The sequence below is a fragment of the Seriola aureovittata genome, chromosome 1 (assembly GCF_021018895.1).
Source record: "Seriola aureovittata isolate HTS-2021-v1 ecotype China chromosome 1, ASM2101889v1, whole genome shotgun sequence".
NCBI lineage: Eukaryota > Metazoa > Chordata > Actinopteri > Carangiformes > Carangidae > Seriola > Seriola aureovittata.
The window spans coordinates 19,351,564-19,376,778 of record NC_079364.1 but is presented as its reverse complement, the minus strand read 5'-3'; the positions used below and the strand labels follow the sequence as shown (position 1 = coordinate 19,376,778).

At 39.6% G+C, this 25,215-nt stretch overlaps 1 protein-coding gene across 1 annotated transcript in view; it reads left to right on the top strand.

The window, feature by feature from the left end:
* LOC130174222 (CUB and sushi domain-containing protein 1-like) overlaps positions 1-25,215 on the top strand; it is a 409,154-nt gene that overhangs the window by 184,370 nt on the left and 199,569 nt on the right. The window contains exons 4-6 of the mRNA XM_056383857.1: positions 6,215-6,409; positions 7,363-7,570; positions 23,292-23,404. Coding sequence (XP_056239832.1) covers positions 6,215-6,409; positions 7,363-7,570; positions 23,292-23,404 — 516 coding nt within the window. The remainder of the gene's footprint in view (positions 1-6,214; positions 6,410-7,362; positions 7,571-23,291; positions 23,405-25,215) is intronic.

Here is a 25,215-nt window from a genome sequence, read left to right as displayed (position 1 = left end):
TCAGACTCAAAATGGTGGGTGGTGGGCAGGTAAAATTAAGTTGTCTGCACTTTTTCCTAACAGATATACTGGAGACTTGAATGTGCAAACTCCGCTTTAAAGGGCCCAATCTGCAACTGCAGTATACACACATTGTTGAGCTGTGACTATGCAAAAATCTGACCAAAAGTTTTTCAAGAAAGTGACTTATTGGACTGAAGAGGTAGAAGTGTAGTGACCAAGGCTTTTTGGTGGATGAACGAGAGAACTGTGACAGACATTTTTTAATGTCAGCAGTAAAATCCTGTCTTAATTTTGAGTTGAGACAAAAAAGGGACCAAAACCATTAAATTTAAAAAAGTTGACTACTCTCACAAAGTTTTAATCAGAGCTTTAAAACTCTAAGAGATACATTTTTTCCAGACAAATTTCAAATGCTAACATCTGTCCAAATCCCTGTTTGGCAATATGTGCACACGCTCTGACATTTGTTCTGGTTCCGCTTGGTTTTAACTTTACAGCCCCTAGAAACCAAACAAGAAATTCGTAATTTTTGCTAGGTATGGGGAACTTGATTTGACAAAACATCTGTTTCAAATGTGGCTTGTGGCAAGTTAAATGCTATGGATACAGATATAGTTCTCTCCAGTTGTTTTGTTACTGTAAGGTAACAAGAGGTCACTTGCCACTTGTGTTCCATGTGTTTTTAGAGAGTGACAGCTCACAAACAGCATCAGGCACACATTTTAGTCAGTCGAAATAGATGCATGATATACAAATATTTAAACATAAGTTTATTTTAATCATCACCACTTATACATGTTTGTTTTTTGTATGTTTTATCTGTATTTTTGAACACTGGGTGTCAACAATGTGATAGTGCTGCACGAGTGGTTTGTGTTTTGTCATATTTGTGGATATTTTATTTTTCCACCATAAAAACTGGACTCTATCGGAATGAGGCAGTTTTAAGTGATTGCCATGTTAATGCAAGAAACCTGTTCCATAATTGTTAATATGAGCCTAATAATTCTTTCTATTTTTGATTAAATTTAATTATGCCCATTATTGTATGTGTGATTGGATTACAGTATGGCTGTCCCTAGTGCACTGCATTTATACCGCAGGGAGAAAGCAAGAGGTTATGGTGGTTGGCTTTTATCCACCAGCAAATGCTTTAGTGCATCCATAACAACAGATTCAAGGAGCTGTTTGCTTTGCTATTTTTAGTAGATGGTTTGCTAATATGCATCACTACATATTTATACTGTAGGAGAGAGCACTGTAAGGGTAGTGCAGAGAACATTGCTTTGGATGTTTAACTTATTTTCTGCAGCAGCTGTTTTAGGCCTGACCTCTGGTATCGCATACAGACAGATGGAGACATGAAGTTTTCATCCGAGGCACAGCTCTAACTCAAAAACAGCCCAGAAAGACAGACCATGTCTAATTGTGAGCAACAAGAAGGTTAGGTTAGGTTTGATCTTTGTTCACACATCTGCTTTCGGCAAACTTATCTTTCACCAACTTATCATTTAAGTATTTTCCTGCTATAGAATTATTTTGTGATTGTTTGACAGTAATAGAGAAACTGAAACTAATGGTGGAGAACTCTGAAAATGTATAATTTTCTTAGTGGGGTAGTGGTTGGGGGGTGGAAGGGATCAAACAGAAAATAGGATGCAGTTGTCTATGTACAAGGTTTCTCCAAGACACTGATTATAATTTATTAATAATTTATCAAAAGCCTTTATCAACACCTCTCTCATCCAACGCTTCCTGTCTCCCTCACTTCCTTATTCCCTCTGGCTCTCATCTTTTACTTCCGTCATCCTTCATTTGTTCTTTCCCTCTTAACACAACTTGTCCTTTCCTTCCTCACTCTTTCTCTTTCCTTCCTCTTTCTACTCTGCTCTTCGCTTTATCCCACTTGCATATTGCTGTCAGTTCTTAGTCTCACTTGCAAGCTATCACCTTTCTGTCTTTACTCACCTCTTCATCACCATTAAAATGATACCCTGGCCTTGAGTTGCCATAGCAACACAGTGACCTGCCCCATGGCTATAAAGAGCCGGAAGGGACAAACAGTTGAGCAAGATCAGTCACTTCCAGTGGACGGACACACACACACACACACACACAGAAATGCCAATACAAACACAGAGAAATACCCAGACTGGGATGCAGTTCCATCATCAATGTTCTTGTGGCTGCCCCAGCGACACTTTCTGTGCAGCTGAGCTCCCCTCACTTCCATGTGTATCGAAGGAAGCACATGGAAGACTATACTCTCCCCAGGATAACAGTGGGAGTTACAGCAAGTGTGTGTGCACAGTGGAAATGACCATCTCAAATTGGGTAAAAGGAAAAATATCATGTTACTTTAATAACTTGGATACATAATTGTAAGTTAACTTGCATTCTCCTCTGAGAATTAGAGGGTCACCTATATGTTACTGGAAGTCTCTATGGGGAAGGCTCTGACCTTTGCCTGTGCTTATGCAGTTGACAAGGTGCAGAGCTGTCAACTGATCACCACCTGATGGTGAGTTGGATCAGAGGGCGGGAGAGGTGGTTGGATAGACCTGGTGAACCTTAATGAGTAATAAGGGTGAACTGGGAACATCTGGCTGAAGGGTTCCCTGTCCATGGGGTCCAACTCCCACCTCCAGAAGAAGGGGGGTGGGGGGGTGTTCAAAGCCCCCATTGTGTATGTGGCTTCCAGGACATGTGGCCTAAGGGTTGTCGTGCCAGTCATGGTGGCAACCCGAGAACCTGCTGGTGGACACCGGTGGTGAGCAAAGCCGTCAAGAAGAAGAAGGAGGCCTTCGGTGCCTGGCTGGCCAAGAGGTCTCCTGATGCAGCAAACAGTCAGCTTCAGGAAATTAGCAGGCCTAAGTGGCAGCTGCAGTGGATGCTAAAACCCAGCTGTGGTGCAGGGAAGCCATGGAGAAGGAGTTTTAGTTTGCCTCAAGAACATTATGGTCCAACATCCAGTGTCTCAAGAAGAGGAAGCAGGGCTTAGTCCAGGTAAACCCAGAGTGAGTGAGGGAAGGATGGAGCAGGAGATTGACAGGTGGTTCAGTGCAGTGTCAGCCATAGAGGAAACATTGTACCTTACTGTTGTGCTGAAGATTGAACTGAGCAGGAAGGCAAAGCTCTATATTTACCAAGCTTTGGGTAGTGACTAAGAGAATGAGATCGCGGATACAAGTGGCTGAAGTGAGTGCAGGGTGGCTGGGCTCAGCCTAAGAGAGTAAGGAGCTCTGACATCCGAAGGGAGCTAGGAGTAGAGCCACTGCTCCTTCGCATCAAAGACACACATTACCATAATATAGGGTACCAGCTCAAAACAACAAGCTTTTTATACTAAAAGATACAATTTTGTATCTTTGTATCTAAGAGTTTTTACATACATTTTCCATGATATGCTGGATTTCTGTTTTCGGAACATTTTCATTCTCCAAAAAAGCCGCTTCAGTGAGAGTGAGATGAGAAGCTTGCATTGTCGTCATTGTTCTACATGAGCATGCAGTTGCTTGGACACATCTGACCATTGGTTCAGAACTATAATTGAATCTTTTTGTAAAATAACCCCAAATGACCTGAACTTGTAAATGGTTAGATTAAATAAAATTATAAAGAGAAGCGTCATTCATTCATATTAAGTGATCAAAGTGATTATGCTACTGAATACAATTGCAAGCAGCTAATTTGAAGTTTCCCAGGCATGAGGTTACAGCTAAACAAGGTTGTATAGTACTGATTAAAAACAAGGCAAACAAATCAAATCACAGCCAGTATTATTCTCTTAATCAAAATTGTAAATTGGTTGCAGTAACCCAAAATAATACTGATTAGTGATGGCACCTTGAAACAAGCTATTTGTCATTTGTAATCTGAATTTTTTGTGAAAATGACTCACTTACTGTCTTAATGAATATCACTGCTCATTGTAGACAAGGGGTCAGCAATTAGCTTCAGCTAAGGTACAGTTTTGTCAGCATTACTCACTGAAACCCAGTGAAGTTTACTTTGGAGACGAAAGGCCCACTCTACATGTTTTTGAATTAATGTGGCTGTGTATATTATTTTTATATGTGCTGAAGTAATGTAAACAACTAGATTTATCACGGTCGATATTTGAAATCTTCTGGCCGTAGCTTGAGTGCAACTGTGACCTGACCTGTGGTAGTGACCCTGCCAAGACTTATAGCCCTTGCGCAAAACCCAGAGGAATATCATATTATCTGTCAAATCAGTTCATTAGGCCTCTTATAATTTAAGGTTGCAGAATGTACAGACACTATTTTGATACCTTTATTTGCCAGGGCTAGGGAGCTGTGGTTTGTTTTCACCAAAACACACCAACAACTTGCTGTTACAAATTATTTAATCTTCATCTGTTTTGGTGAGATACAAAAGTGAATAAGCACATTTCCCAAAAAGTCAAACTATACCTTAAATTTCAAATATGTTGCATGGTTATATTTATTACAGTGTCATTTAAAACATTTAATATTACAAAGGGAAACAAAATTCAACCTGAAAAGTGTCTTTGTCCTTTAAATACAGTTATAAAGCCATCCCCAAAAGTGTGCGTGTGTTTAAACATAAAATCATCAGGTGACAGAAAATGAATCTACAATGGTCTACAATACACAGCATATTTTATCTTACATCCATTCTACATAGTGCTGCAGCTAATCCACTGTTTTGCACAGTACAGCAGAACCAAAGGAGTATGACATGATTCAAACTGTACTGGACTGTAGTATTTAACATTAGATGACAGAAAAGAGAGCAACTGTATTGCCAGAATTTAGAGGGAAAATGCAGCTGTAGTTAAGTATGAGATTATCTGGATGCTGACAATACTTGCCTACACTTTATCCTCCAAAATACCTCCTGATTCTTTCAGATGACTTCTTCAGACATCGGTCTAAATGAGGGAATACCTTTGTGCATCAAGCTGGCTTGTTAAAACATGGCGACCTGGCAGACGCAGGACTGTATGCTCACACAAGTGTGACTAATGACTTGGCCCAGACACGATTCCTTTTGTTCTCTCTTCTTTTCTTCTTTTCGTCGCTTCTTTCTCTCCTGACCATCCTTCAGTCCGTGCTTTAGGTTGGGCTTTGAATTTGGTTGTTAAAACAAAGATGGACAGCATGGTCAGCTGAGTATGAGTAACTTCCCTCTGATTCATGACTTCATATATTCCAAATAATTAGTCAATTACAGTAAATTATAAATGTTTAGGGCCCACTGCAATTAGTTCACCTCTCTCTTTTCCTGTCTGACTGGAGTCTCTTCTCTTTCCTCTTCTTCTCTTTCCCCCATGCTCCTCTTCCTCTCTCCCTTCAGCCATCTCTCTGTCTCTAGTCCCCCCCCTCTTCCTCCCTTCTCCTGTCTGGCTCTTCATCTCCCTTTCTTTTTTCTCCTCTCTGTCTTTCTCTCACCCATTCCATCCCTCCCTCTTTCGCTCTGTCCTAGTTCTCTTGGTCTCATGGTGAAGCTTTGTCTAATTACCATGCTAGCGTTTAATTGGAACAGTGTACACAAACACACGGATTGACTGAATACCCCTTACATGCAGACACATGACAATGTACACACACACACACACCTTGGCCATTTGGATAGACATTACATGCACACATTACACACCCAGCAAGTTAACATGCTCCAGTTATACAAATACACATAACACACACCAGGGATACGCTGTGGATTTTGTCCAGGTTGTACTACAGCCACTGTGTTGCTGCCCCTTCTGTGGAGCTAAGGCGTGTTGGCTACAGTCATAGATTGATTTTGGCCTAGTTATACCATGAGCTGCCTGTAGCTGCTCCCACTGTAGAGCTGTGTCATCTAACAACGGGCAACAACAGATGCACATTGGAGGAAAAATGCTAGTCAGACATCTAAATATCACCCAGTCACTTTCACATATTTTTGGTTTTCTAGAAAAACCAAACACATCTTGGCTTTTTTTCCCTCATATTTGGTAGTTGGTCAATTCCCACTGTAGTGAGTATAAAATAGGAGCAGTTTGAATATATTTGATTGATATAATGGTATTATGAGATGCATTTGAGTTGTGGTTGGCTGCTTGGTTCTTCTTTGGACTGTTGATTGATTCATTTGGTTGTTTTTGGTTTGATTTTTTGTAGCAGGAAAATGGTTACTTTAATAAACAGCAATTTTCTCTGTTTTCCTCTCTGTGTTTCAGTCCTGCCCAGCCATACATGTGGCACCCCCGGCCTCATTCCAAATGGGGTCATTCATGGCTCACGGTACAACATGGGGGACAAGATCCGATACAGCTGTGAGTCAGGTTTTGTATTGGAAGGACACAGTATCCTCACATGTATTGTATCTCCTGGCAGTGGAGCACAGTGGGACTTCCCATCACCATTTTGTAGAGGTAAGACGTTCTTTTGTATTTTTCCAAATGCCTTGTACCAACTTCAACAGTTAAAGTAAAGTAATATAAAACTGTAATTGTTGGGGTCATGAGAATTGAAACACCTTAACATGAGGTCACAGGCCTGAGGAAGATGAAAAGTGTGGGTGTATTGATTGTTTTGAAGCAAGGTCTGACTCAATATATGTAACAAACCATTGTATGAACCAGATGGAGCCCGAAATCCTCAAGCAAAGCCCTTCTAATGGTTCATTAGTCTCCAGACAAGAACAGATCTGTCCAGGTTTTCACCATCAGGGCCAGTAGATTCAGTATATTGTGATAAATCTCTGCAAATCTCATTTGAAATGTTTTTTTTTTTTTTTTTTTTTTTTTAAGAGGCTTCAATTCAATAATTTCATTTTTCTACTTTTTGTGTTAAGCTGATGCTGTTTCTTTTGTTTTCTCATCAATCATGCTGTTCAGTGTTTGACAATGTACAGATAATGTGTTAATGAAACTTCAGTCACATTAGTGGTTGTGAGGAAGATGTGAAAATTACAATAATGTTGTTATTTTAGATGTAATATACTTATTAGCATTTGTATTCAATTAAAAAAGAAATAAAAAATTAAGCTGTTGAAAGTACTGGGAAGAAAAAAGACTAAAATGTTTGCTTTAATTAAATCAATCAAACAATCAAATTTTTATTTGAATAGCACATTTCAGACTAATAATGACTAGAGAATAATGCCATTTGAGGTATTTTACAAAGGACTATCAATACAAATGTAAACAGTGAAACAATTTGAGACTAATAGGAAATAAAAATGCTAAAAGGAAAATGATAAAACGAAGAAAAGGAAAAAATTAAACACACCAAATAATATATGAAATATGAAAAAATACTTGTGTATTTTAAATATTTGCTTTTCTTTCTCATTCTCTCTTTCTACCTCTCTGTCTCTCTCCAGCGGAGGGAGCATGTGGCGGTACATTACGAGGCACCGCGGGTTCAATAACCAGCCCCGGGTACCCTGCAGAGTATGACAACAACCTGGACTGTACATGGTCAATCCTCGCTGAGCCCGGGGACACCATAGCTCTCGTCTTCACTGACTTCTTATTAGAGGACAAATATGACTTCCTGGAAATCAGCGGGACAGAAGCACCAAGCATATGGTAAGATACATGTCATACACAGACCACAGTGTTAAGTAGATAAAAATGTCATGTTTGAGGGCACGGCAAGTCTTTGTGAAAATCAGTAGGACTGAGGCATCATGTGTTGAAAGGTGTATAAATACAGTGGACGCTGTAGCCTTGTTCTGTAAATTAGGTGAGGACATAAGATATATCCTTCCAAGAATTAGTAGCTTAGAGGCTTAATTGCTCTGTTAGCTGACTGGTTCCCATTAAAGAGAACAGGTGTTGTTTTCATTGCAATTTTCTATATCTTGTATATTTTCAAGGGGGGCATTTAATATTAAAAGAGGACTAATGATGTTGTTGGGGAGGACAGAAACAACTACTGATTGATTAGCTGCACTGATTGATTAGGAGTCCTGTTGATTTTCCTGACTTATTCAAATCCCTCAGGGAAGGTGATAAATTGTTGTTTTCACTCCTATTTCCTGTGGTTGTGTGTGAAAATTGGCACCCTGTTGTACTCGAACACACTCTGGTTTTTAAATTTAGAGCACTGTTGGAATACACATTGGTTTGTTCAGAATATCACACATCTCCATTGAAGGCTTAGATGTGTTTCTGCAGGAGTGGAGACAGCCTAATGGTCAACCATGCAGGGTCATTGCTAGTTCAAGTTGCTGGAACTGCTGGAAAAATTTAGAGAGGAGAAAGTGAAAAAGCAGTTTGGCAGGTCTGTTCAGAAATCAACCTTAGTAGACTGGAATATTTTTTTTCTCTAAAATGGAGAATGGAATAAATTCACTCTTTTTCTGCCTGTTTTATCACTTCTGGGGTGTCCCAAAGATCTGCAGATCTATTCAAGTTGACATGGCATTTTCAATGCAAATAAATACATAATTACAAATGTCCATGCAAACTGGTGTGTTTCCATCTAGGGGAGGTAATGTGATGAGGCTATGCTGTATAACAGTGGAAATGCAATTTTAATATTTATTAATCTTTTCCAACTGGTAAATATGATTCCAAAAAATGAATTTATCGATCACCATGTCTTGCAGAAATTGTTTCCCATTTTTCATGTTCTCCTGACTCCAACTGATAGATGACATTGTCCTCTAGTGTGTAGAAAATGGTTCATGATTGTGGCGCAACTTGCAAAGGAATAGAATGGAGAGGTCGACAGATAAATAAGTGGAGTGATGGCGGCAGAGAGGATAGCGCTAGATGGAAACAAAAGGAACGGAGTATAATTGCACATTTAGTCGTGTCACCAGCAGAGCAATGCGCATCAACTATGGCATTCTCATGATACCGTCTGTATGTGTGTGTGTGTGTATTCTTTAGTGTGTTTGTGTCAGGTCTTAAGTGGCCCTCTGACAGTGTGAGCTGTTGATCGTTTCTCTAGGCTCTGACAGATTACACACACACACACACACACACACACACACACACACACACACACACACACACAGAGCTTGTCTCTGACAGTATAACATTCAAAGACCACTGTCAACCCACCCTCTGCAATGCAGGGGGAAGACAGGGAGTGTACTAGAAGGTACACCCAACATTTTGTCACATTGAAAATGGTGACTGCAACAACTGAAGCCTTGATTTGATGCTTGTGATTTGGATTGGACCTAACATCCCTAAACATTCATATTATTAGGCCAGCTAAATAAAAATACTACTATTAGATCCCAACGGTCCTGCACCCTAGAGGGAAGTAATTTGGTTTGAAGAGCCACCACAATAATCTGGGAAATTATGTGCCACAGTAGATATGGTTTCAACTAGTTGCATAAATTTATTTCTGCACATAAAATAATGCAAATTTCAAAACCAGATTACAAATAATAATAATATAAAATGAATAATATATAAGTAAAATGCATTTAAATTGGCAGATTGACACTACTGTAATATAAACTGATATTAACTTCACATTTACACTTAAAATTCTTATAATTTTTATATTCACTGTTAGATTATATTATATTACTATAAGTAGTCATGTGTGGTAAATTGTTTGTTTATTGTTTTATATTAATTATGTAGGTTACTGCTGATACAGAGATGGAGAGAGGAATACAACAAAGATTTCAAGAATCAAACTGGAGATGTTACAATTTTATGGTTTTCATCTTAGTTGCCATAGGCCTCCGAGATACCCATTGAATCTTTAATCAAAGTTCACTGATCCAGGCCTAAAACAATATAATTATTTAAAGCTAAACTTAAATGGGCTTCTGTCGTGCACAATATTATATGAGCCTAAGTACCTTTCTCCAGAGGTGGGATTAAGAGATGACTGACGTTTTCAGTGAGGCATGTGGGCAGGTCATTGTGAACATGACTGACACCTGACAGGACCACTGTGACGGGTTCTTCCTGTTTACTGAGAGCTTTTTCTGATTGGCTGTCCCAAAAGCAATTTCCTGTTTCATGTTCCTGTCTGTGATCTGGCAGGTTGAATGTCAGGTTGTCTAGATGTCACATACACACATCCCCACAAACACAACACACACACTATATATGTGTGTGTGTGTATATACTGTACATAAATATATATGTGTGTGTGTGTGTGTGTGTGTGTGTGTGTGTGCGCCTGTGTGTGCGTTTAGTATCATTACAACCTTAGTCTAATTATGTTCCCAATGCTTTTGAAACCTGCTCAGAGAGGTCAGATTGGCAGAAAAATCCAGTTACCAGCTAATGTGAACTTTATTTCACCAGGAATATTTGCGGAGTATAAAGAAGGCTGCACAGGGGATGGGGAAAAAGAATGAAGGCAGACAACTGAGAGACAAAAGTGTGAGAGAGAGACAGGGTCAAGCAGACAGGGAGAGAGATTTTGTAAGACCTCCAGGCATCTGTGTTGTTGGTGCCAACTGTTATCCAATGTCTTTATCACAGTATATGGCTTATTGTATGTATTCCTCTATATTTCTCTATTAGGCAAGTGAAATGTCAACAGGTCACACAGCTGTTTCTGTATGCGGTTGAGGTCATCAGTCCTTCTCAGTACATGTATTTGCTCATGTTTTCCATGAATTAATATGAATACCCAGATTGGTCTGGGGAAACCAGTTTTTGTCTGACCAGTGAAATAAATTCAGAAATTTCTTGAAAGCTGATAATCTAGGGGAGAGCAGACTGTTTGTCCAAGCAGAAGTGATTGTCTTGTGTAGAAAAGACACCCTGTCAATTTTATTCATGTTATTTTAATGCATAATGTACCTAGATGTGTGTGACCTGCCTCACATCTCTAAATATAAAGTTTAAGTCTAACTACTACTTTATTTTGGGTGTATAATGAAATGAAAGGTTGGTCGATGAATACTGGATTTCAGAATATCAAATTTGTACAAGGCTTTTAGTCAAAGATGTTTGGAGATAAAGCTAGCAGTATTGATAAGTTGATGATTCTCAGACCATGTGACAGCCTCCACCAAAGCATACGTCAGTGCAGTTAAGTTTAATTTCATACCAATATCATGTAAATACTCTGAATATTTTACCTTCTTGTAAACAACAGCATCCTATTTAGAATAAATAATCCACCAATATCTATGACATAATGCAGCAACTTCCCAACTTCTGATAACTTGAAATGAGTTGAGTTTATTAGTTTCATTAATGTTTACAGCAGGGCTTCCCTGGTCTTAAAGGGGACATATTATGCTCCTTTTCAACAAGTTTGAATAAGTCTCAGAGGTCCCCAAAGCATGTCTTTGAAGCTTCTTGCTAAAAAATCCACTCCGATCCTATATTTTAGCATGCCTGTAAACCCCTATTTTTCAGCCCTGTTCAGAACAGGCTGTTTTTGTGTCTGTAGCTTTAAATGCAAATGAGCTGTGCCTGACCACGCCCCTCTTCGGAAGGGGATGCCGTTCGGGCTTCTGGCACCATGCTCTAATGTTTACGGTGACCGTGACCGGCGACCTGCCGTCGGTAGCGATTTGGTTCAACCACACGACTTTTATCCAGAATCTGACCCAGAGGGAGAGGCTGCTGAAGAAGTTCAAACTCTACAACTGAATGGTTGGTAACCAATTTTGTGTATTTTGACATTACATTTTCAGTTTGTTGATGAGTGCTGGCACACAGTTACTAACATGTAGCTAGGTAGCTAATGCTAACTGTTACTGTCTCGTCATTACTGGGAGCTCTTTTGGTAAATAAGCACTATTGTGAATTGTGTAAAGTAGTTATCTGTCATGCCTCCTTAGATATACTTTTACAGTCTGAAAATGTTTGTTGTATGTGGACTGCTACAGGTGTTCAATGTCAGTACTAGTCAGATATTTTAATAGGTGCTGACAAAGTAAATAATTTTCCCCATGTTTTGAGCAGAGATGCTCATCATGACATCTTTCTTTATGTAGTAAATTTATTTTGTGTATTACAATGAAAGCTGTAAATCAGCATAAACATGTCTGACAGCAACAGTAATCTTTAGTCAAAGACTAAACTGTGCAGTTTTCTACACTACACTGTTGTCAAGCTCCACATTATATGCAATAAGTGACATGTTTTAAATTACCTATGTTATATGCGCTTGATATGTAGCCAAGCTTACTTCTTACCCACCTTAGCTCCACTGTCTGTCAGTGTTTGAATTTCACAAGCTTTATATTTTGGTGAATGTTACCATTTTTCTCTATATTTTGGATAGGTGCTCCTGTGGAAACTGTGCAACCATGCCCACAGAAGCTGAGAATATCTGCTGCTAGGAGATACCACAGGTAGCATTCTCACTAGACAAACTAATCAGTAATTTGTTTTGATTACATTAATAATAAACCATATCATTTACCATTTGCAATTCACTGTAGGTTACCAGACGGCTATGGGAGATCGCGGAAGATTTACCATGTATGGTAGACCGTCCTGGGTTGGAGCCGCTCTGCCTCAATGTGTACTCCCTCCAGAATGCCTGCAACATGTACCGCGCTGACTATGGTCCTTTACGGTTGAGAGGAATACACCAGTACGTTTTGCTTCTTTGTAAAAACATAGTTTCAATCTAAATAAAAGATGTTAGGCAGTCTTGTTTTACTTCAGTGCACATAATTTTACAATGGTAACAACACACCACAAATAGAGTAACATACACTCAAATAAATTAGTTTAGCTGCTCTTTGATTTGTAAAGTTCTTCTATCAGCAGATAGTGTGCATATAATATATGAATTCAGAGGAGTCATTTCTTTAGTAACAATCAAGCATTTATTTACATCAAATGAGGCAGTTATAATCAGTGATAGTAAAAAAACTGTAGGATTCACTGGATCCATAAAAAAAAATTGTGAGACACAACATAGATATATGTTTGCAAGACTAAATGCCCTGTCCAGTTGTTTTAGTCAGTACAGGTATTTAGCCTATAGGAGCTTTGTGAGCTGGGGCTTCCTTGGTCGCAGAATCTGGGTCGTCATTCCAGCCTGCGTGGTCCTGCGCATCCATGCCGAGTTTCCTGACGCCACAGGCCGGTATGTGGGTTTTAGACTGGCCCATGATAGAACCGGGACACAGAGCTGGATATGACCTCCTCCTTCTCAGGCCGCTCGAACTGTGCAGTGAGGTCCTCTGGGATGGGGATGGCCAAAGCAGCTTCTGTGTATGGTCCTAGGTCAACAAAGACTTTTATGACAAATATGAGGTCCACCACATTCCCTGTTTGATAAAACACAAAAGATTTTGTTTACATTTTTCACTTTTTTTTTTTTACAAAACAATGATTGAAAGTCTGTTTCTAACTACCTCCTGACATTTTCTTTACTGTATTTTGTTGTTGATGGAACTGTCATAACATTATACGTGCAATACTTAATACAATGTTTACAAAACATTTTTTGGTTGAAAAATAAAATAATATAACACTTATAGAATGTCGGCGCAGTCTTAACTGGTTTAGCTCTGCATTCTCCCTTCATGGCCTTTGGAAATTGGACCTTGAACAGTGGTTCACCTTCTTTTGTTTGGGCTTGTGGTCGGTCAGCATTTTCATAGTAGTACATGGCAGCCAGGTAGAGTCTGGAGGTACAGTAAAGAGAAAATCAAAGATGTTAATATTAACAGGAACCTTAGCCTACACACTCTCACAAGTTCTAAGTAACCACAGCTTCATTTACCTGCACAGCATTCCAAGACTGATAAGTGACTGTTAGGTTTATCAAAAGTAGATGCACTTCAGATGGCTACAGACCTGTACTTCTGATGTGAGGCTCAAGAGTTTTCAAGGATAACTGTGTGCCTACAGTGGGTCAGTCTGGCATGCAACATCCCTTGTTGCAGGAAGCTGTATAGATGGCCTGAACAGAGGAAACAGAGGTTACACCAACATCTCCTCAAATGTGTAGTTATGGCAACAGCTGCAAGCAGTGCAAAAATGATAACAACAAATGCACTCAATTATGTGTAAATTGGGTTGTCAATAGCTTCTAAATGCTGCAAATAGGTCACTATATGTGCAAAATGCAAAAAATGTGTATTACAGACTATACCCTTGGACATATCCCCTTAACTGTGTGCTTATCTAGATATTCCCTACAGGCACTGTATCTGTAAACATGATATAAACGTTCAAACGGCCATCATAAGGCATGACTCTCAATAATAACTTTCACAGCACTAATAAACAAGCCCGGACACCTATGCTAATCACTACGAGCCTATTTTTAGTCCGAATTTTACCGGCTTGACTTTACAGACAGCTAAAACGTCTTTAAAGTATAATACATTTAACAGGGTGGCTCTAATCAATGTCACACGGCGATACCAAGCAGAAGAATTGCATACAATCTGTACCCGGCTATACCCGGCTGCGTGTCGACGACGCTAAACGTTAGCCACATTAGCTGCCATGCTAACAACACACGCAACAGGCTCTCGTGAACATACAGTAAAGCAACATAAAATGGTAAAACTTACACCTCCCAAGTTCAAAGTTGGGTCACGGACAGTCGGTACTGATCCAAGCTTTATCTTGAGACTTGTAGCAAATCCTGCATTGTACTGGCCCTCGTTGAGAAAGCAGTCCGAGGTGAAATGGTTAGCACACACGTACAACACTTTCGGAGTTGGAGCGGGTACATTTCCATCAAAAATAAAATGAATCCACTGGGTCTTCAGATCCTCGGGCGTAGGGCTTAAAAAAAGACTTCTGTGTTGGTTTGTGCAGCCAACAACAAAGCAACTACTGTGTTTCGCTCGTACCTTCGACATTGTTCTACTGAAAGCTAGTGTTCGCGAGGGAAGTAACGATACCGTCTGCAAGCCGGACTCAGTGGGCGGAACACACACCTAGCTCGGGGAGTGTCACCCACCCGGGGGGAGGTGGCATCGCCCTTCTTGACGACATCAGGGGAAAATCTCCAATTCGCCCGTTTGAGCACACATTTCTTGAAAGGTGGAGAAAGCAAAAGACGGAGAGGATGGACTTTTCTCATGTTTGGGGGGTTCGTAGACACGCCACGGACACATACTACTGATAGAAAACCATGGAAAAGTGCATTTTGCATAATATGTCCCCTTTAAAGCCTTCTCTTCTACACCCCGACCTCTACCCTTCTAGCCTTCCCCTCTTCAGTCATTTTTCAATCTCTTTTTTTCCTGTAATCTCTGCACTCACTACACTCCCTGCGGCTATCCCCTCTTCTTCTCTCTCTGTCCCTACCCCCTTTCTATTCTCTTCCCCTCCTTTATCTCATTCTTTCAAAGCGCAAGACAAACTGAGATGCTTAAAACCCAACAGTGTTAGTACTGTCATTTTCTTCAAGTGAATGAACTCTTATACTGCTAAAGGCCATTATATCCAAAAAGCGCGACCTCCAGCAATTAATCATATTTTGTTCTTTATTGCTCACTACATTATTTACATTGATTTTGACCACCTTCCAGTGTGGAAAACTCAAGAATTTGCTGTAATGCATCATCACCAGATAGTCAAGGATTTTTAATGAGCAGTCGTTTTTTATGCTGATTAAAAGATGTTGATGGAATCTCTGAATTTTCACATCAAATCTCTAATCCCCTATCTTTCACAGGCTTCTAACTAAATCAAAGGCCATAATTGCCAATTATTCCATTATTTGACTAACAGGGTCACTAGACATAAAGTGACGAAAACTATTACTCATAAGTCAGGTCTCCTTCCTTAATGGAGACCTGATTTTCCACTCCCTCTCCCTTTGCCTCTCCCTCAACCAATCGCCCACCCCTCCCCTCCATCTCACTCCCACAGTAGGATGGCTAGGCATCCTTACCATTTATCAGCACTGCCTCAACTGCCTCCTTTAGATCAACATCAAGGTACTGCTGTGTGCCAAACCTCACAATCATCAAGCGTGAGAACAGCCAATCCCATTTCACCCAGCAGTGACTACGATCTCATTTTTATTGTCTACTTATTGTGGGTAAATCTCCTGAATTTCTTTCCATTAGGCAGTTGCTCATCCTCATGCAACAAGCAGACAACTATGCTTCAGTCAGTCATGAAGATGTTGATTCTTACCCCTACAAAACAACAAATCACACTTTGTAAACTTCTGACGAAAATCAGAGCTGACGGCCTGATGAACCCAGAAGGACAACATCATCTGCAAACAGCAACTATGCGATGCTAATGTCACTGATGATTGTTTAAAACCAACAGGAAAAAAGGTGCAACACTGCCTTGTTTGAACATACTCAATGGCTCTGATGACCCATACTTCCACAGCACCTCCCACAGAAAACATTAGGGAGTACAACTATGAGCACCCTACAAAACACATGTAGACAACATTAGCAAATCTCCATCATTGCTGAAATAACTTCAGGTTGATAAAATGCTAATCTTTTTCCCCCATGATCAAGACGGAGTCCACATTGCTCCATGAATTGTTGAGGATGTTCTGAGGTTTAAAAGTCGGTCAGAATTTATTTTTGTGCACCTTGACCTTGGTAGGTTTTCCCAGGAAGATTTAGCTGTGTGATTCCTTGATCATTTGAACACACCCTCCAGCCCCTTTACTGAAACTTGGGGCCTTGTCTGTCAATTCAAAGGGCATCACATTACGCCTGCAGCATCTTTGGATGAACCTTGTCCATCCTTGCCATAAAGGATTCAGTGACATCTCCCAAAGAAATAGGCTCAGACTTGTTCTTTTTTATTTTTTGCTATTGCTCTCCCCTCATTACTCCTCCTTTTTCTCCTTGCTCCCTTTTGCTAACCACCACCCGTCTCTTAGTCTCTACTTTGAAACACCTCTCTTGTCCTGTTATTACATTTACATTTTAAATTATGTTTAATGGCTGTGTGTGCGTGTGTGTGCGTGTGTGTGTGTGCGTGTGTGTGCGTGTGTGTGTGTGTGTTTGCTTGTGTGCATGCGTGCGTTCGTGTATGTGTTTGTGTTTATGTATGTATTTCTGACTGTGTGGGTGTGTTATGAGATTAAAAGTACCGCTTTACCAGGGTTTTGCACTAAGCACTTGGAAGCTATCTGTTGTGGATAATGTCCTTTCCAACTTTTTTTGACTTGTATCCAATCATTTATTTTTACAGTGCCTTTTTGTCATTTTGCAGATGCTTACATCCACAGGGACTTGCAATAAGTTAAAATAATGTATTGCCAGCAATACAAGCAGCCAATAGGGAGAACCGGGGCCAAAACAACAGTGCCCAGACAGTAGAAAGTTATGTCTGTGTCGTTGTGATGTTCATGTATCACCGAAAAGCCAGTGGTCTAATAATAGAGAAGTGCTACAGTAAGCACAGAAATACCTCTCTCCTTCTCTTGGTTTCTTTGTCCCCATCTCCTCTCTGTTTTGTCGTTTGGCCCCTCTTCTTTTATTGTCTACTCCTCTCAGGTCTGTCAAACCGCTCCTCTTGTTTTCTCTTATCTCCTCTCCTCTGTTCGCATTTCCTCTCTCTCCTCTTTTTTTTTTTTTTTTTTTTTTTTTTTTTTTTTAGTTCTGCAGTTCTCCTAACATTTTCCTATTCCACGTTCCTCTTTTTTTTATCTTCAGGAGTTCTTTTTTCATGTGAAACCTTCACCTCTCTCTTTTCTTCTCCTTCTCCATCCCCTCCTCTCCTTTCTCCCATCACTCCTCTCCTTCCAGCTTCACTTGCTTTCTCATTTATCTCCATCCTTTGCAATCTGGTATTTGTAATGTCTAACCTCATTTAGACTTGCCACCTTGTCTCACCTTTCCTCACTTTCGACCCTTCTTCTAGTGTAACCTCTCCCTTCCTGTTCATTTAAGTGGATTTTCTGCTCTCATGTTCTGTCTTGTGTTCTTCATCCATCAGCCCCTGTTTGTCTCTGCAGGTTTTCTTGTGGGTTTTTCTCTTGCCTCTCTCTTCTCTGCCTGTGTCCTTCCTCTAGTTTCTCTTCCTCTGGCATTTCATCACATTATCCTAAAACCTACTTCACTGTTTTGTGTCAGACCTGTCCCTCATTATCTGTCTCCCCTTTCCTCTCCTTCTCCATCTCCACCTAACCTCTGTGCTGCAACCTCTGTTTCCTTTTCACCAGTTAGGCCTGTATTCTTTCAAACCTTTATCAATCTCTCCTCTCTTCTTGTTTGTGCCTTCCTCTTTTTCCTCCCTTCTTCGTGTCATCCCTTTGTCCTCCTTCTCTCTGACCTCTTGTCTCTCTCTTATTCCAATGTCAGGCAGCTGGCCAGTGTCTATGAATAATGGAGAAGGTGCAGCATGTCTCGCACTTTTTATCTGTTTCACTCTCTGCTTTTTTTTTTGTTTTCTTCTAAGCACAAGGAATTTATTTGCTTGATTTGGTAAACGTAGTCTTACATCAGCATACTGTACACTTTAGGATACCCACACTCATCATTCTCCCCTAACCCTAGTCACTACATTATTTAGCCCTTGCCCTTACCTTAAAGGGGACATATTATGCAAAATGCACTTTTCCATAGTTTTCTATCAGTAGTATGTGTCCCCGGCCTGTCTATGAACCCCCCAAACATGAGAGAACTCCATCCTCAACCTAAGTGCTGAGTCTTGAAAAGCTATGTGGTGATGGGTTGTTTTTCAGAGAGCTCACTGTACATTTGTTAAAGATAATTAAAATGATGGTAAGACACATCAATTAAGACAATAATTGAGTTTTTACCATTAGAGAGCAGAGAGGAGACACCAGTTCACCAAAAATACAGAGGCCAAACAAGGAGAAATCTTCAAAAGCACTGTGTATAAAGCAACAAGTCCTCCAACCAAAACAACCATGTAGTCCACTTGTCCTCCCAACAGAGAGGAGGTCGCTGTACATGCTACATCACCTAACTTCCTTCTTTGCTCCAGTCATAATTGCTACAGCCATTAGAGGTCATCTAACAATAAAACATGGCTATGGTTCATAATAAGCTGTTTGCATCGTAACCTATGGGTCTGTTTTTTATAGGACAGTCTTGCATAAAAATCTCCTCTGGGAGACACAGATGACTCCAGTGAAGGACACCACCATTGCTGGCCACTGTCACTTACTAGGTCACATGACAGGGCAGGCTCATCCTCCAAAACGTTTCAGTCAGTTAGGTGCACCAAAAAGGGAACTGGTTTGCTATGTTAATTGTTACTGTGTTCACAGATATTTGTTTAATCAGTTGTGCACATATAAGTGCAGTCAGTGGTGCATGGCACAGGTGCACAGTGAATAATTGATAGTCTCTTAACTTGCATTTCTTTTAAGCAATTAACTTCAAAAGGGCACATTATTCAGTCATACCCTTAATGTGTTTTTTTTTTCTTTCTTCAGAGCAAAATGGGTTTGGTTATAACCTTCCTTAAGAAAACTGAATCTAGTGTTTTCTTCATCTACATTTTCATGCATTCATTTGTGTATTTGTGGTGACAGAGCTCAACAGCTTTCCACAAATTTCACTCATGCCTACTCTTCTCTAAATCTTTGTTTAACAGTTGTCAAAGACTAGCGCAGAAATATATCTATCACAAATGTAATGAAACAGTTTTTTGGCATTGTTTGTGCAGTCTTAATGAGGGAGCCAGGAGTGTCAGATGTTGTAAGTAGGCACAAGATTTTCAGTTCATCCAAGCTGATTATTTGTTTAAAATGAGCTCATGAAAACATGTAGTTAGAAGCTCAGAGATAAGTTAGGTTAAGTCACTCTCTCTCTCCCAGAAGTATTTCTGCAAGACACTGCTGGAAAAAGAAATGTTTTGTTAATCAAGTTGTTAAATTTGGATTTACAAAAACTGGAATGAAATTATGAGGTGCACAGATGGGTCCTCAACTGAGCCCAAGATGATATACAAACTGCCATCTCATGTCATTAATATGGGCAAATCCACAATACCAGTTGATTTGTACATCAATTGAGTAAATTTAGAACAATAACATATTGCTATCATTACATATAAATCATATTTTCCATTACGTAACCACTGTTTTGTAAATGCACAGGGCCTGAGGCTGTAACAATATAATATCAGCAGTGATTTCCCAAAGTAATACTCAACATGTAATTGTTTTTCTTCAGGACAGAACTGCATTGGCAAGACTTCACCAATAAACGAGTCAACACCACACATTTAGTTTCCACGAAATCATATAAAGGAATTGGTCCGAGTTTGACTTCATTTCCATACAAAGGGGACTGACATGGTACAAAAATGCTATGCTAGGACCAGGTGGAAAGTAACTCACTACAGTTACTTAGTAAGTACAGTTTTGAGGTTCTTGTACTTGAGTATTTCCATTTTATGCTACTTCATAATTTGTACACTTTTTACTCCACTGCATTTATTTGGTGACAATACTTACTAGTTATTTTGAAAAACAAGGCTAATCACACAAAACTTCTGATCAACTTCTAAAATATGATACATTTACAGACTGAAGTACCCAATAGTATTTAGGTACTTAAAGTAGTTACAATTATCTCCACCTCAACCAGCTAAAGAAAATATAAAATGCTGCTTACACAGCACTGTATTGCTAATTACCAATAAAACTAAATTATTAGAGGGAGTATATGGTTGCCTAATGAGTACTTTTAGGGTAGGGTTAGCTGCTAATACTTATTTTTATACTATTATACTAATTCCACCTCTGCCAGTTCCTCCATCTCTCCTAGCATCTGTCCTTGATGATTACCAAAACAATCACTCTGGTTGACACGGTCCACGTTCCTGTCTTTCATATTAATATACAGCCCAGCCATTTATGGCCTTCCATAAATATGTATTTTTTCTCCAACTGTTGTCAGTTCACTTTGATTTTTACATTAACTTCAATGAAGAAAGTCATTAATTACTTGATTTGGTCTTTAATTGACTTTCAGTTGTTTTGGTAAAATCTAAAATAATAATTTTTCCTCCCAGCTTTGATTTAATTTTAGACTGACTTCAGTCCAACACAAATCAGCACAGTCCAAGGATCAGTTCTTATATAACATTAATCTGATTCATCATTTAAATCTTTTTTTGTACTAGACAGGTTGTCTAAGAGCTTTTTCTTTAACCAGGCTGGTTTAACAAGTAGAGTTGAGATAAAATCATGCACATCAATGTAACCAGGATAAAAGGAAATTCTTACCAGATTAAAACCCCAATAATATGATGCTCTGTTGGTGCCTGTAGGAATTATACATCAAATTCACTCACCATTGCCCAGAGTTCATAGATCAGGTGCAGAACATTAGCTGTCTGAAATCACTCCCTACATTATTAATACAGGACAGAGTTCACTGTATTTACTGTCTGCTTTATTTGGGTGTAGAAAATCTGAGTGTGAAATGGATGCATGATGTAGCGCCACAAATGATTCCCAGTTTTAGCTCTGGTTTTCAGGCTCTTATTTCATATGACATGTCATTATGTCACACCCCCACACATTTGTATTTAACCACACTAGCTGGGAAAAACCACTGGTTGACTCACTGAGAGATAACACATTGCTCTACTGTAGTCTGTTCACTGTGTATACTGTAGAGTGTAGAGAGCCTTGGGGCAGACACAATGACAGTGCTTTTGTCTCATCTGACATTTTTCACATTCTTTTTCTCAGATTTTCATGAGCTGTCTCTTTCAGTCTTTTTTTTTTGATTTGATAACATTCCCAACTGTATTCACAGAGTGAGAACTTTGTGTCTTCTATAATAAGCACTCAATGAGGTCCAAGTGTGCTTAATATTTTTTACCACCTCATATTTTGTTTCTGCCCTTTTCCTTATCTGTGTTTTCTCCTCCTTCATTGTCTTCTCTATCTGCTCAGTATACCTGCGGCATTATTAAAGGGCAGTTACAGTGGCTCCTCTTGCTCTAGGGAGGATGGTAGAACATTGGCTTCCAGGCAGTCTCTTACATCATTTCCTTTTTTTGTCTCAGTGTACCATTTTCCTCACATTTATTTATATATATTTTTTTTTTTCACCACTGCCTTGGTTGCTGTTGGTAACAAAATACAAGATATGTGAGGTGATGATGTAAGATTTACCATAGGCAACCAACTCATTTTCTCAGTGGTAATGCTTTAGAAACTGTTTTTGAAAATGTGAACTTTTCTGACTTTCTACTACTTCACTATATCGGTTCATCTCTCTTGCTTTACTGTTTCTCTCCTCTCCTCTTCCTTTAATACTTCATTTTTTTTATCATAAATAAGGCTTCGGTCAGTGTATTGTATTCTGAGACTAGAATCACTTCATCAGATATATACATTTTCAAAATTCTAAACCATTATATTATAACTTAGACAACTTTACAATTTGGCTTTCTCTTCCCTCTCAGTTAATCTGAGCTGCTTTTTATTGTTGGATATTTTAAAAAAAGCATTTAAGTGTATTTTAACATATTTTTTCAGGTTTGCTGAATATTCCTTCTGTTAAACACATGTTGGCGAGGGAGTTATACTGTATTCAGTACAACTGCGCACAACATGCTTTTGGTCGGTGATGATGTGAATGCATAATATCATTCATTCAATTCCCACATCTGCATTTTCCAAGCTAGTGGAACAAATTGCCTTTCAGCTAAGACCTCTGTAAATTACAACCAGACTTTGCACTTCAGATGACAAAGCAGAGTGACATCAAATTCGTACTCTAAAAAGTTCTGCTTCAAATAAGGTTGTATATATAATATATACTATAATATATTAGTATAAAATAATAGTTCCTCAGATGAAGTCTTATGGATCCTGGAGTTATTCACACTTGTGTGGTGTGCAAGATATGATATACTATGTTTACAATTGTTTGTGATGTGTAGTTTCACAGCAGTTTTCACAGCAATTGTTGGTCATGCTGCAATCTATAATGCTGCAATCCCTAATAACATGGAAGCCATTTTGAAACACTTTCCTCCAATAACTGCATTTTTGTTTGAGATTTTTTTCGACCTCGAATTGAAATCTTTAACGATCATCTTCCATCAGCAAACTAATTCCACATACTGACACAAAGTTATGACAAACTTTCAGTGTGATATTGACCACCAGTTTGGACCATAAAGAATACACACACATTTCACAACAATACCAGTTCATTTACTGGAGAAGTGTTCAGGTGTGCAAAGGTGCATACTGTGGATTTGCAACAGGTTTTGTTACATCATACCTTCTCTTTCCCATTTGCCTTGTCTTCCTCTGCTGTATTCTCTATAGTATAGAGTAAATACACTATGGAGCAAAAAGTTAGTGCAGGCAAACTCTTTTTCAGGAAGGCCGTCACCTTGGAGATAGTTGTAAAGTGTGAAAATCAGTTGTTTTTGTTTTTCTTACTTCCAGGTTGACTGGTACAACCCTGCCCTCACCAGTGATATCAAATAAGAACTGGCTTCGGATACATTTCACCTCAGACAGCAACCATCGAAGAAAAGGATTCAGTGCTCAGTATCAAGGTACGTTTGTGCTGTGTGTGTGATGGAATACAAACGGGTATTGAGGCTCTTTCAGGTTTGGTTTGAACACATTTACAAGCTAATCCACGCATAAAAAACAAGACAGACTTGGGAATGCATGGTTCTTTTCTTGGGTTATATCTGCATATGCTGTAATTGAGAATAGCATTTACTGTGGACAGAAGTCTAAAATCGCCTGACTAAAGTCGCTGGACCTTTCTTGTCATCTAATTCAGTGGTTCCCAACCTTTTTTCCCCAGGGACCCCCTAATTCATTTCTGATGGAATTCGCGACCCCCCCTAACCATAAATTACATGAGAAAAATCATGTTCTGCTCTTTTGCGTTTTTAATTACAAATAGCTTACAGGCAGCATCACATTCATAGGCCTACAATACAGTATGCTTCTCTGATGTACTTTTAATATTGACAAATCATATCTTGCAATATGCAAGATAGCCTATTTGTGCCTAATAGGAATTGGAACAAAAATAATATATCGCAGGTAAATCATGAGAGAGAAGTTGGGTATGCGAGTCAAATTCATTAATGTGAACCTTGGTCTTGCATGTGCGCTACCAGGCCTGCAATGTCCGGTGTAATGCGAGTTACAGCCATTCTAAAGTCATTGTGCACGTCCAGTCTGTTGCGCGCCTTTGTTTTAATAGCGACAAGTGCGCTAAATGCTGTCTCAGACAGACATGTGGTGCTGAACGGGAGAATAATCCTGGTTGTGGCATGCAGTGTGAGCCTCGGAGCAATGATGGATCCCTTCACAATCCAGAACTTCTTGAATCCGTGTTCCTGTAATGAAGGAATAAATCAAATGTTTAGGCTAAATGTGACCAACACCTCATTGCTGTAATCCCCACATGGGGCCGAGCCTACAATGAAGTTTATTGAAAGTCACCCTTATTAAAACAAGTCGATTTAGAACAAACAATTTAAAATAGGCTAGTCAGGACTCATTTCAATTGGTAAATTAAAACCCAACATACTACAACTTATGGTGGATAGAATATAGCCTATCAAATAGGCCTGCATTACCATACCTGGAAATATTTCTTCGCTACAGTCGGCCTGGATGTCGGTGAGTTCATCTGCGCAATCAAGGTATTCCACATCCTCAATGTTGGCAACAAAGGGATCCAACACCCATGACTCCTTGGATACGTACTCCTCTGTGTCAGCCAACCGTGTTTTGATCTCCTTTTGCAATGCGTTCATGTGGCTCGTAAACTCACGACGAACAGACACTGGAACAGTCTCAGGGTTGTTTCTGCATTGTTTCAGCAGTAGTGGGAACTGTTGGAGCTCTCCCTTCTCCATTTTCCCGACTCTATACTCCAGTTTACGCACGAATGCGTCGAGCGCCTCTTTACATTGCATGATGTTGGCCTCTGCGCCTTGGAGACGCTTGTTTGTTTCATTGTAGAGAGTGAAGACGTCAGCTAGGTATGCAGTTTTGATCCAGAATGACTCTGTCATTTTCTCTGAAAGTGCGGGGTTATGAGTTTGGAGAAATTCTTCTATTTTGTCCTGCAGTTCCACAAAGCGCACAAGCACTCTGCCTCGTGACAGCCACCGCACTTCTGTGTGCAGGAGGAGCGTTTGGTGCGCCTCATCCTCGCATAACTGTGCAAAGAGGCGCTTGTTGGTGGGGCGACCTTTGATGAAATTTACAACTTTGACTACAGTTGCGAGTGTGTCACTGAGGTCGTCGGACAGTTTTTTGCTGGCTAGTGCCTGGCGATGGATCATACAATGAAATATAACACAGTGCGGGGCCGTCTCTTTCAAGCGACGGTTAA